Below are 12,090 nucleotides of genomic sequence, written 5' to 3'. Positions count from 1 at the left end.
CTAGGGAATTGATTGGCAGGTGTGCAAGTGCGCAAGAATAGACAGGCACAAGAGAGAGACAGAGATAACCGAAAAAAAACCCTGACAATTCTTATACAAAGGATGATTATTGTGTCCCACCTTGTGCACATGCAAGGTGAGACTGCATGCAATGCTTTTAATGAGCACACCTAACCCCGCCCCCTAACCCAACCCCTCTCAATGATGTCACTAGCTTTACAGAGTACATGTGGACATGCAGACTGTATGGGCTCTATTTTAGCGATCTAGTCACAAAGTCTAAAGCGCATTACACAAAAGCATTAAGGGCATGTCCGAAACTTCTTTTGCTATTTTAAGGACGGAAAAATATGCTTTGTGCCATGGCGCATGGTCTAACAAGTTTGTAAGAAAGAAATACAAACTTTTTTCAATTTTTTCAAATTTTCAAAGAAATACATAAACTTAAATGAACCCTTTAAAGGTGATGTTGCACGTAATGAACAACATACATTAACCCAAAAGATAAAGTGCACATTTATCATGTAAAGAAATACACTTAATTGGCTAATTATACATTAACATACGGACACATAATAATACATGTCACATCCGTGAACACTATACGACACATACCTCATTGGCCTCTTTAACTCAAGAGGAATAAACTTGAAGGGTAGCAGCTTCTCTTAAACTTCTTTGCCCTTCTTAATCCTTACAAACGTGTTATTAGCACTGCACCTTGTGGCTGGACTACTTGTAGTGCATCTGAAGAATATCTTGATTGCAACAATGAAATAATTCCCAAGCTAAACATAACAAGAAAAGGTTCCCCCCTCCCCCTGCACTTTTTATTGTAACGTGCATGTTATAGTGTGTAATATATAAGAATTGCTTCTGACAGTTAAATCGTTTTTATGAGTAAATTCAACTCTGAGCTCAAAAATATTTCCAGCTAGCTTACAATTTTAAACTGAGTTAACAACTTGTAAGTTGGATTTTTATCTAGACATTTTGGCTAAAATTTGGTGGCCAATGTCTGTCTTATTAATCTATTTGATGACTAGTCTATTCACAGATAGCCCATATTTAGTTTTGTTTTAGTCAACTCTGTTAAGACATCTGTTTGATGTCTAGTACACAATCAAAAAATAAATAAATAAATAAATAAAAAAGCTGCGAAGGCAGGTTTGTTAACTTTTAAAATGCCATAAAACAAACATGCTATAAATTAACATAAATTGCAGATGACAGATTTCTGAACAATTTTAATATAAAAAGTACCTTGACCTAATGTTAAATATTAGACAGCTTATTATTAGCTTATTAACTGTATAAAGACAAACAACTTGGGTTATTTAGAATTTATATACAAAACTAAATAGCACATTTTTGTCATTATTTTCTTTTTTTTATATTAATGGTAATTTAAGGTAGTAGCCCAAATTTGATTATTCACCCAAATATAACTTTTGGACTACGCGTTCCATCATCCTTCACATTCACTGTCACACCTGTTTCTTATTATCTATGCTCTTTAAAAATAGAGTAGACACTTTCGCAGACAAGCATTAAAAGTCAAAAATCCTGTCCTTTCTGCCACCCCTCATCCATAACACATGAACACACATGGGCAGGCCTCAAACGTCAACATCAGATTACCACATTTTTTTCTATCATACTCGCCTGTGCAAATTATAATTCCTTTTGCAAAGATTTCCTATGTGCTGTAAATAGAGAGAATGTTTTTCTCAACTCAAATAAGGCAAGGCAAGGCAAGGCAAGTTTATTTATATAGCACATTTCATACACAGTGGCAATTCAAAGTGCTTTACATAAACAAGAATAAAAGAAACAAGTAAAATAAAAATAAAAACAAATAATAAAAATGCGTAAAAACAAAACAAAACATAAAAACAGGTAACATGTGATATAAAAGAATGAAGAAGAAGAGAAAAACATGATAGTGCAATCTGTCAGACGCAGCACAGTGCTCATTCAGTAAAGGCACAGCTAAACAGATGTGTTTTCAGTCTTGATTTGAATGTGCCTAATGTTGGAGCACATCTGATCATTTCTGGAAGCTGACTCCAGCAGCGAGGGGCATAGTGGCTAAAAGCCGATTCACCCTGCTTTGACTGAGCTCTTGGAACTTCTAGTTTATATAATCCTAAAGATCTGAGTGATCTGTTAGGTTTGTATTCAGTGAGCATATCTGTGATGTATTTAGGTCCTAGGCCATTTAGTGATTTATAGACCAGTAATAATACTTTAAAATCTATTCTGAATGTAACTGGCAGCCAGTGTAAAGACCTGAGAACAGGTGTGATGTGTTCTGATTTCCTGCTTCTGGTTAGAATCCTGGCTGCAGCGTTCTGGATGAGCTGTAACTGTCTGACTGTCTTTTTAGGAAGACCAGTGAGGAGTCCATTACAGTAATCCACCCTGCTGCTGATAAAAGCATGAACAAGTTTTTCTAAATCTTCACTAGAAACAAAACATCTGATTCTTGCTATGTTTTTGAGATGATAGTATGCTGATTTACTGACTGCTTTGACATGACTGTTGATCTGACTCCAGAGTCACACCAAGATTCTTGACCTTATTTTTTGTCGTTTGACCTTTAGTGCCAAGGTACGCATTTACCTTGAGAACCTCATCTCTGTTTCCAAACACAATCATTTCAGTTTTCTCTTTGTTTAACTGAAGAAAGTTTTGGCACATCCAATTGCTCATTTCATCAATGCATTGGCAGAGGGTGTCAATGGGGCTGTAGTCATTAGGCAGTAAGGCTAGGTAGATCTGAGTGTCATCAGCATAGCTGTGGTAGGAGATTTGGTTCTTTTTCATTATTTGGCTTAGAGGGAGCATGTAAAGGTTGAACAGGAGAGGTGCCAGAATCGAACCTTGTGGGACTCCACACGTCATGGGTGTCCACCTCGACCTATGGTCACCTATACTGACATGGTAACCTCTACCTTCAAGGTAAGATCTAAACCATTTGAGGACCGTGCCAGACAGCCCAACCCAGTTTTCCAGCCTATCCAGAAGTATGCTGTGATCGACAGTGTCAAATGCAGCACTGAGATCGAGCAATACCAGCACTGTTATTTTACCTGAATCTGTATTTAGGCGTATATCATTGATTATCTTTATAAGAGCGCTCTCTGTACTGTGATGTGATCTGAAACCAGATTGAAAATTGTCTAAACACCCCCTGAAGTTTAAGAACTTGTTAACCTGGTTAAAAACACCTTTTTCAATGATTTTGCCAATGAAAGGGAGATTTGAGATTGGCCTGTAATTGCTCAATTGGGTGTTATCCAGGTTGCTCTTCTTCAAGAGGGGTTTAACAACTGCAGTTTTAAGTGAGGTTGGAAAAATCCCTGATAGAAGTGAAGCATTTACCACTTTTAGAAGATCTATTTCTAAACAGGTAAACAGTGTTTTGAAGAATGACGTAGGTAGTGTGTCAAGACTGCAGGTTGATGTTTTTCATAACTTGCACAATCTCTTCTAAGATTTTACCATTAATTGCCATGAAATCAGACATAATGTCTGATTTCTTAAGTTGTGGTTGAGCTTGTTTGATATCGACACAACTTGACTGATTGGATGAGCTGATTGCCTTTCTGATATTATTGATCTTATCAGTGAAGAAATGAGCAAACTCATTACATTTGCTTTCAGAGAGGAGCTCACTTGGAATCCGACTGGGGGGGTTTGTGAGTCTCTCTATCGTTGCAAAGAGTGTACGAGCATTATTTAAGTTGCTGTTTATAAGGCTTGAAAAGAAAGTCTGTCTAGCAGTGTTTAGTTCAATATTAAAGGCATGAAGACTGTCTTTATAGATATTATAATGGACTACTAGTTTCGTCTTTCTCCACATACGCTCAGCTTTTCTGCACTGTCTTTTCATCATTTGTACTCTAGGTGACCTTGTCCAAGATCCCTTTTGCCTGCCAGTCATCTTCTTGACTTTAACAGGAAGATGACAATAAAGTAAATAATGATTATAATGATTATAACTGTCATCTCACAGCAGGGCCAGCCCAAGCCTTGAGAGTGGCCTAAACAGAATTTATCTGGGGCAAACAACATGACAAGTTATCATCAATCCTTGATTATTCACACTATAAATCTAAAACACATATTATTGATGTTATTTGCTGTGTTGCTTAGTACACAGCCATGTACAGTCATTTATTTTTAGCACCAAATTTATTTTTTTTAATCAGCAAGTTTATAAAAAATAAGCTTATTTCTATCTAAATATATCTAATATATCATAATCATTATTATCCATTGAAATAATATATCCATTATTAAAAAACAAAAAGCATGCACTCTTGGGGGCCGCCTGGTAGCCACAGATGCCCTTATGCCTTGGGACTAGGCTTGAGCTGGTATATGATTCTGATGGTGTTATAACCTTGGCTAAAAAATCACGGTTTTATGTTTTGACGGTATTGTGATTACTGCTCTAAAATATATTCTTTTTTAATGTCTGAGTAAAAAACTAAAACTTTTTCCCTCTTTTAACACAAAATATTTTTTTGAGAAACATTTAGAATATTTTGGAGCAGTAAAAACGTCAGGCTGAATAATTCAAATAATATTATTGAATCTTCATGCATTGCATTCACTGCGTGTTCAACGCAAATGGACGCTAAATGTAAAGTCTAAAAGTGTATAGATATTTGCCAAAGAAACTCAACTTTACTTAGTTTAAATTGAAACTTCGGCTTATGACAAATAACGGTATTGCACAGGTGGTCATCGCAAGAATCCTATATCGTCATATATAGTGTCGGCTAAATCGCCTGCTTTTTTCCACAAACACAGAAAAATGAAAATTGGTGCATAATGAGACCGAGCATTTACAATGACACAACCGAAACAAAACCTTTAAAGAGTGGTAGAAGTGAGATTTTCTTCATATCTTTTGTCCGTTCTTTCTGGTTATTATACTGACATGCGTATAAAAACAGCAAAATGGATATTTCTTACTGCAGTGTTTCATTTTTGTTTAATGCAAACCATAGATTTAGTTGTCATATTGTAACAGTTGAACTTTTTATAGCAAGTAACTCACATTCAAGCACAATCAAGGCAGCATGATAATGCTATTCATTGGTAGTATTATTATCCTCATCATCGTCATCATTAATATTTCATAATTATTAGACATTAATTTTGGAATTGGTACAAATATTAAAAAGTCATTACAGCATTAGTTTGTTGTTTCAGTTTTTTGTCTGCCCTGATTGACGCTGTTTTCAAATACAATAAATCTATCACGGTATGGGGGTGGATGGATAGGAGGCGAGGACCCAAATGCAGGAAATGAAGGTTTTATTAAGAAATAAAACAGAACTCAAATCTCCCCATGTGGGGAAAAACACAACATTATATAATACACTTAATAGACAAGATCTGGAACTTGGCAAGACACACTACTTTAGACCACAGTTGTAGACCAGAAATCAGCAGACCTCATACAACAGGGAAGGGAAAAATCAACAACGGACCAGCACAGAACAGAGCACACTAGGAGAATAAATAGGAAAGACAAACCAATAAACAGACAGGCGGACAGGTGAAAATAATAATTACAAACAAGATAACAAGGTGGGTGGGATAAGACAATAGACAGGATAGCGCATGACAGAGACGAGACAAGCCATGCGCTCACATACAACAGGACAAAAACATGCAGCCAATGAGAGAACTCATTAAACGCATGTTCATGACAACACAAACACAACACTGAAGCACATGACAAAAGCACGTGACCACAATGTAAACACAGAGCCACGTGCTTTGACAACAGACGCAAGACACGAGCACACGATGAATGAAAACACTCACCGTGCGCTCACACACGCAGCGTGCATGCTTCATCCCCAGCGCCGACCAAAACCGAAACCAACAAGACTGAGATGCTGGGAATGAAACACGACGCTGCTGACAGACGAAAACACAAACACGAGTACAAGAGGCCACGCATCTGAGGGACGCAGAGCGCGCGTGCGGCCGCATCAAGCAGGAGCGCGCACACTCTGCGTACACCCACGATGGCGCGCGCGCACACAGAGACAGAGACAGGACCAGACATGGGTAGTGTCCGAGCTCTGACACCAAAACAAGAATTTACAAGACCAGAGTGGCAGAACCCCCCCCCCCCCCCCCCCCACCTGGCGTCCCTAAAGGGAACATCCAACAAGGTACAAGACAGACAAGAAACACCACAAGACAACAAAACAGGCAACATCAACAAACACAGGACAGGGAGGTCAACAGGCAAGACGACATGAAGGGGGGGAGGGAGGGGAGCCAAGCCAGACCCAATAAGACAAACAAGGGAGGGATGGGAGGGCAAGACCAGGGAGGATCAGGAGGGACAGTCCAGTATGGGTTCAGCGGGTCGGGGGCCCCGGCAGGAAACCAGGGTGAAGCTGGAGGCCTGTGGGGAGCCGGCTGGGCTGGAGGCCTGTGGGGAGTCGGCTGGCCTGGAGGCCTGTGGGGAGCCGGCTGACCGGGAGGCCTGTGGGTAGCTGGCTGGGCTGGAGGCCTGTGGGGAGCCGGCTGGCCTGGAGGCCTGTGGGTAGCTGGCTGGGCTGGAGGCATGTGGGGAGCCGGCTGGGCTGGAGGCCTGTGGGGAGCCGGCTGGGCTGGAGGCCTGTGGGGAGCCGGCTGGGCTGGAGGCCTTTTCTATATTACATCTGTTAATATAGAATTTGCAGTGGTGCTCTTTCATTGTTGGTGAGTTCCCCTAAATTTTTTCTGGTGCACCTAAAATTTTTGAAGTTGGGAGCAACGGTGCTACCAAGTAAAAAGTTAATTTCGAGCCCTGCATTAGACAGATACTATTTATTTTTTTATTCATTGTTCTGTCATTTATTTACAATGTAAAAAATATGTTTAAATGTAAAAAAATTACTTATTTTTAAGCACAGAGAGAAATGGACTATTGTTTGATTTGAATATTTTTTGTGGTGTATTAGTTGGTAACTGAGCAGCGATAAATAATATTTTAAAATATAAGGAGTTTTCATGTGATTTTCTAAACTAGTAGTGTTTTGAAATTAATAAATGCATAATAATCGTAATAACCGTGAAACCGTGATTATTTCTTACACTATAATCGTACAATCAAAATCTATAATTATTGCCACACTACTTGGCTGCACAACAGATCATGATGCTTTCTGAAGCTGCACACCTAGGGCTCTATTTTGACGGTCCATGCGCAAAGCGCAGGGCGCAAATGCTTTTAGGGTATGTCAGAATCCAATTTTGCTATTTTTAGGACGGAAAAATTCGCTCTGCACCGTGGCGCTTGGTCTAAAAGGGTTGAGTTTATTTTCGATTTACTCGAAAATGTCAATGTTTTCAAACTATTATATTTGATTTACTAAAGTTGCACAAGTGGCAATTTCACATCCATCACATCCATAACAGAGAGATGTCACATCCATAACAAAGCTTTTTCCTCATAAATGCAAAAATGTCATATCAAATAAAATCAATCATGTTTGTTCTATCGTGATCCAACTCTTCTCCTTTTGATTAGCATAGTTTCTTTTGGTTTGTGTTGTATAACCTTTAAACTTTCAGACTTTTTTTGTCGTATCCATAACGCATGTTTATTTTCCTTATTTAAAATATAAAAAATGTTTACAGATTGATATCTTTCTGCTCTTCTGATGAGTTCTTTTGAAAAAGATAAGGAGATGGTTCAATATAATGCTAACATATACTTCATCTGTCAATTTATTTTTTGAGATTTTACTGCGAATGTCACATCGATAACGCTAGAATTGCTCATATATATACATTATCCAGCACATGTTTTACAAAGCAAATGCCCTTTCAGTTGCAACCCATCACTGGGAAACATTCACACACACATTCACACACATACACTACGAACAATTTAGCTTACCCAATTTAAGACATTTATCTATATAACAAATCTTTGGACGTGTGGGGGAAAGCGGAGCACCCTGAAGAAAACCCACACGAGCACAGGGAGAACATGCAAACTCCACACAGAAACGCCAACTGACCAAGCCGAGGCTTGAACCAGCGACCCTCTTGCTGTGAGGTGACAGCGCTTCCCACTATACCACTGCGTCGCCCTGCAATTTATATTACAAAATAGTAATTTAGCACAGACAGTTCATAAATGTATGTTGTTTATTTTTTTTGATTTAGTTTATTATATAATTTAGTTTTTTCATCCTTATCATTTCCTAGATTTTGAATCGCCATAGTCCCTAAATGTATATAAAAGCAGCAAATGGGATTTAATTTGGAAATTACCCCTACAACCATGATTGGGTCCCCCCTTCCCAATTATTATCTTTGAATAAAAACATTCATTCATTCTTTTTCTTTTCAGCTTAGTCCCTTTATTAATCAGGGGTCTCCACAGCAGAATAAACCACCAACAAATCCAGCATATGTTTTACACAGAGGATGCCCTTCCAGCTGCAACTCTAGTAAACATCCTTACACACTTATTCACACACATACACTATAGACAATTTAGCCTACCCAATTCCCCTGTACCGCAGGGAGAACATGCAAACTCCACACAGAAACGCCAACTGACCCAGCCGATGCTTGAACCAGCAACCTTCTTGATGTGAGGCGACAGCAGTATCTACTGCGCCACCGCGTCGCCTGAATAAATACATACTAGACTTAATTTTTGTAATCAATATGGTATTACAACCAAGCAAAGATGGCGAGGCAGTGGCGCAGTAGGTAGTGCTGTCGCCTCACAGCAAGAAGGTCACTGGGTTGCTGGTTCGAACCTCGGCTCAGTTGGCGTTTCTGTGTGGAGTTTGCATGTTCTCCCTGCCTTTACGTGGGTTTCCTCCGGGTGCTCCGGTTTCCCCCACAGTCCAAAGACATGCGGTACAGGTGAGTTGGGTAGGCTTAATTGTCTGTAGTGTATGAGTGTGTGTGTGAATGCGTGTGTGGATGTTTCCCAGAGATGGGTTGCGGCTGGAAGGGCATCCGCTGCGTAAAAACCTGCTGGACGATCCCGGATTAATAAAGGAAGTAAGCCGACAAGAAAATGAATGAATGAACCAAACAAAGATGGAGCACAGTTTGTCCAAAATGCAGCACCTGAATAGGAACACAAAAAAGTCATACCACCTATTACAGATTGTTAACCCTAAGTTGTTCTTAAATGGAACCCCAGAACTAAGACTTGTGTGGCTTAACGTAATAATGTATCTACTGAAATACAAACTCACAAAAGATTTACACAATAGAACCCACATTTATTTTGAACTATGGGGGTGATATTATTTTAGGTGTGCAGTGCATTCTGCATTAATGCAGATTAATTTGGCGAATGGTAGCACTCAGTGAGCTACTGATTCTAGTTGTTGATATATTCACCACAACACAACTCAAAAATAAAAACACATTTGTCACATTGCCACATTGTGTGGGATTTGCTTGTAATTTTCATTTGATGTTCTTGTCAGCTATGCAGAAGACAATTTTTTTTCTCTCTCAATTTATGCTTGAGGAAAACAGACTGTTAATGTCACGATTATCAGTTTTTGTGCCCACAAGACCAACTAGAGGGCACTGCAACTATCTGCTCACTTCACCAGCCACCCAGACTACATGTCCCATAAACCCCTGCAATGATGAAGCTCACAGCTGTTAGACATTTTGGACTCTGATTGTCACACACCTGCAGCACATCAGTAAACGCATATACTGTAAGCAGCACTCTCACAAAGCTTCCTGTGTATGTTATGCCCTGGCTGTTGTTGTGACCCTGGACTGTCATCATAGTTTATAATTGTTTGCTACCTGGACCAACCTCTGTGCTTGTTTTGTGGATTACCTCTTATGTTTCTGGTTTTGACTAGTGGTGGGCAAAGCGAGGCTTCATAAAGCACTGAAACAGTTGAAGCAAATGTGTCGAAGCTTCAAAATGTTTCGAAACCCCACTCTACAATGACACCTAATGGTCATTTTTTATGTATTGCACTAGAACAACTCTAGCAAAGAACAGTTGAGCAAATTGAGGTATTAAACCCCACTTTGTAGGATAGAACTTCCAAGTGATTAAGTGGAGTGGTTAGGATTCCTGACTACCATGGAACTGGTTCGAATCCAGGCGGATATAGCTATTTTCAAATGCTTTAATATCAGTTTGAATTGCTTTGTTCTTGTATTGTTTTGTTTCAACATTGGTTTGACATCTGTATAAGCACTTTGTGAACAAATATGTCTTGTTTTGGTCATAAAACTTGTAAAACTAGACCAGACACCAGACCAGAATTTAACAAGAATTATTTATATTATTCATTAAATTTCTAATTTTATTTTATTAACGTCTACCCAAACCCTAAACCCAACCATCACAGTGCTGTAAAAATATTTATTATTGTTTTACAGTTTTACAAAAAATATGCTAAATTGATGGAGTATCAGCAGCTGAATCCTATCTAAACTACACCATAAAACAGTAACATTATTAAAATACATAAAATCACGATTTTGGAGTATTTGTACAAGTCAGGATTCAAACCCAAAAGTCATTTGGAGCACAGTAACAACTTGCACATGCACAGTTCACTAGGCCAAATAAGACAGAAATTGTTTCTGACCCTGTCAGTCAAAAGCAGATTCAGGTCTCGCAACGCTTCTGAACAGATCGATGCTTTGAATTGCTTTAGTCACGTGACCAGGTGTTTCGAAACACTTTAGTCACGTGACCTGGGTGTTTCGGATCATGCTTCGGTGCAGTAAATTGAAACACTTGTGCTTCGGGATCTCGACACTGTGTCGAAACGTCAGTTTCACGTCAGCCATCCCTAGTTTTGACGCTGCCTGTTTTTACCATTCTATTATTGAAATCTGTTGTCAAGCTGTATTCAAAAAACCTTTTAATGAGTGTTGAGTTTTGTTACAGCTAAGCATTAAATTAGTTTTGAGCTTTGTACAATTTTATTTTTAAAGGTTTTATTTATTCATACAAATTGTGCCATAGATATTTAAAAACATTTAAGAAAAATATTAAATATCTGTGCAGTACTAAAAATAAAGGTCAAATCAAACAAGTAGATAAACACATACAGACAATATATTGGAGATCCAGCACTAGATAATAACCTATTTCTTTGATGTATACAAATGTCTTGCTAATATGTAAGTGGTGCGCAGAGAACATTACGAAGTAAAAAATACAAACAAAAAAACACAACAACTGTTGAACAGAGTAAGATACTGAAAATGGTGGGAAAAAAACAGCCATTGAATTGTATTTAGGCAGCTTTTTTTACAACATTCTTCAGAATATAATGCTTTATATTCAACAGAAGAAAAAAATTATAAATGTTTAGAACCACTTGAGTGTGAGGAAATTAAATTGATTTGTTGCCCAATGCTTAGTTGTTTTTAACTGCACATCACTGATATTGTCATTTTCTAAATACTTTCTCTTATCTTCACTTCTGTTGCATCCAGCAAGACAACAACATTGTGACATATGGAGCTGAACTCTAATGGTTAAGAAGACTCCGTAATGATTGGGAAAGTTTGGACACTGATCATTGTGAGTAATTATTAAGCAATAACATGTTAGTACAGGTCCTGGGAACAAAATGGATGCATTTCAGTGAATTGTAGTGTGACTTAGGTTATTGTATTACAAGAAGAGCTGAACTAGTCATAATGTTAACAAAATAATTATTTTTTAATGAATTATCTACAAATGGGACTTGATTTTTGCCCTTTCCATCAAAGGTATTATCACTCATCAAATTTATTCATCATATCCAAGCTGAATGTATGCAACAAGATATTGAGGAACACCTGGTGAGTCTAATCTTTGTCATTCTATTATTTTCTTGCAGTTAGCTGCCATTACTCTTTTAGAAAAATCACTCAGATATTTACTTGAAATGAAAAAGTAATGCATTACTTTATAGTCACTTGAAAGAAGTAATCTGATAATAAGCAAGTGAGATTATATATTTTTTTACAAATAAACCTCCATGGTACTAAATGACATCCTGAACACCCTACTGACATATTTTGTTTATGACTTGCTATCTGTTCTTACAT

At 38.2% G+C, this 12,090-nt stretch overlaps 1 protein-coding gene across 12 annotated transcripts in view; it reads left to right on the top strand.

Annotated features, from left to right (window-relative positions):
• LOC100534715 (uncharacterized) overlaps window positions 1-12,090 on the top strand; it is a 35,923-nt gene that overhangs the window by 13,958 nt on the left and 9,875 nt on the right. For 6 of the 12 annotated variants that reach the window (XM_021474184.2, XM_073944571.1, XM_009299561.4 and 3 more), the window contains exons 2-3: window positions 11,491-11,578; window positions 11,770-11,841. In XM_021474184.2, coding sequence (XP_021329859.1) covers window positions 11,549-11,578; window positions 11,770-11,841 — 102 coding nt within the window. In that variant the 5' untranslated portion in view covers window positions 11,491-11,548. Of the gene's footprint in view, window positions 1-10,781; window positions 11,579-11,769; window positions 11,842-12,090 lie in introns of those variants that run through there. The other 6 variants (XM_073944573.1, XM_073944572.1, XM_068219084.1 and 3 more) reach the window with 2 other exon arrangements.

The sequence above is a fragment of the Danio rerio genome, chromosome 3, assembly GCF_049306965.1.
Source record: "Danio rerio strain Tuebingen ecotype United States chromosome 3, GRCz12tu, whole genome shotgun sequence".
Lineage (NCBI taxonomy): Eukaryota > Metazoa > Chordata > Actinopteri > Cypriniformes > Danionidae > Danio > Danio rerio.
This window is presented reverse-complemented; position numbering and strand designations above follow the sequence as displayed.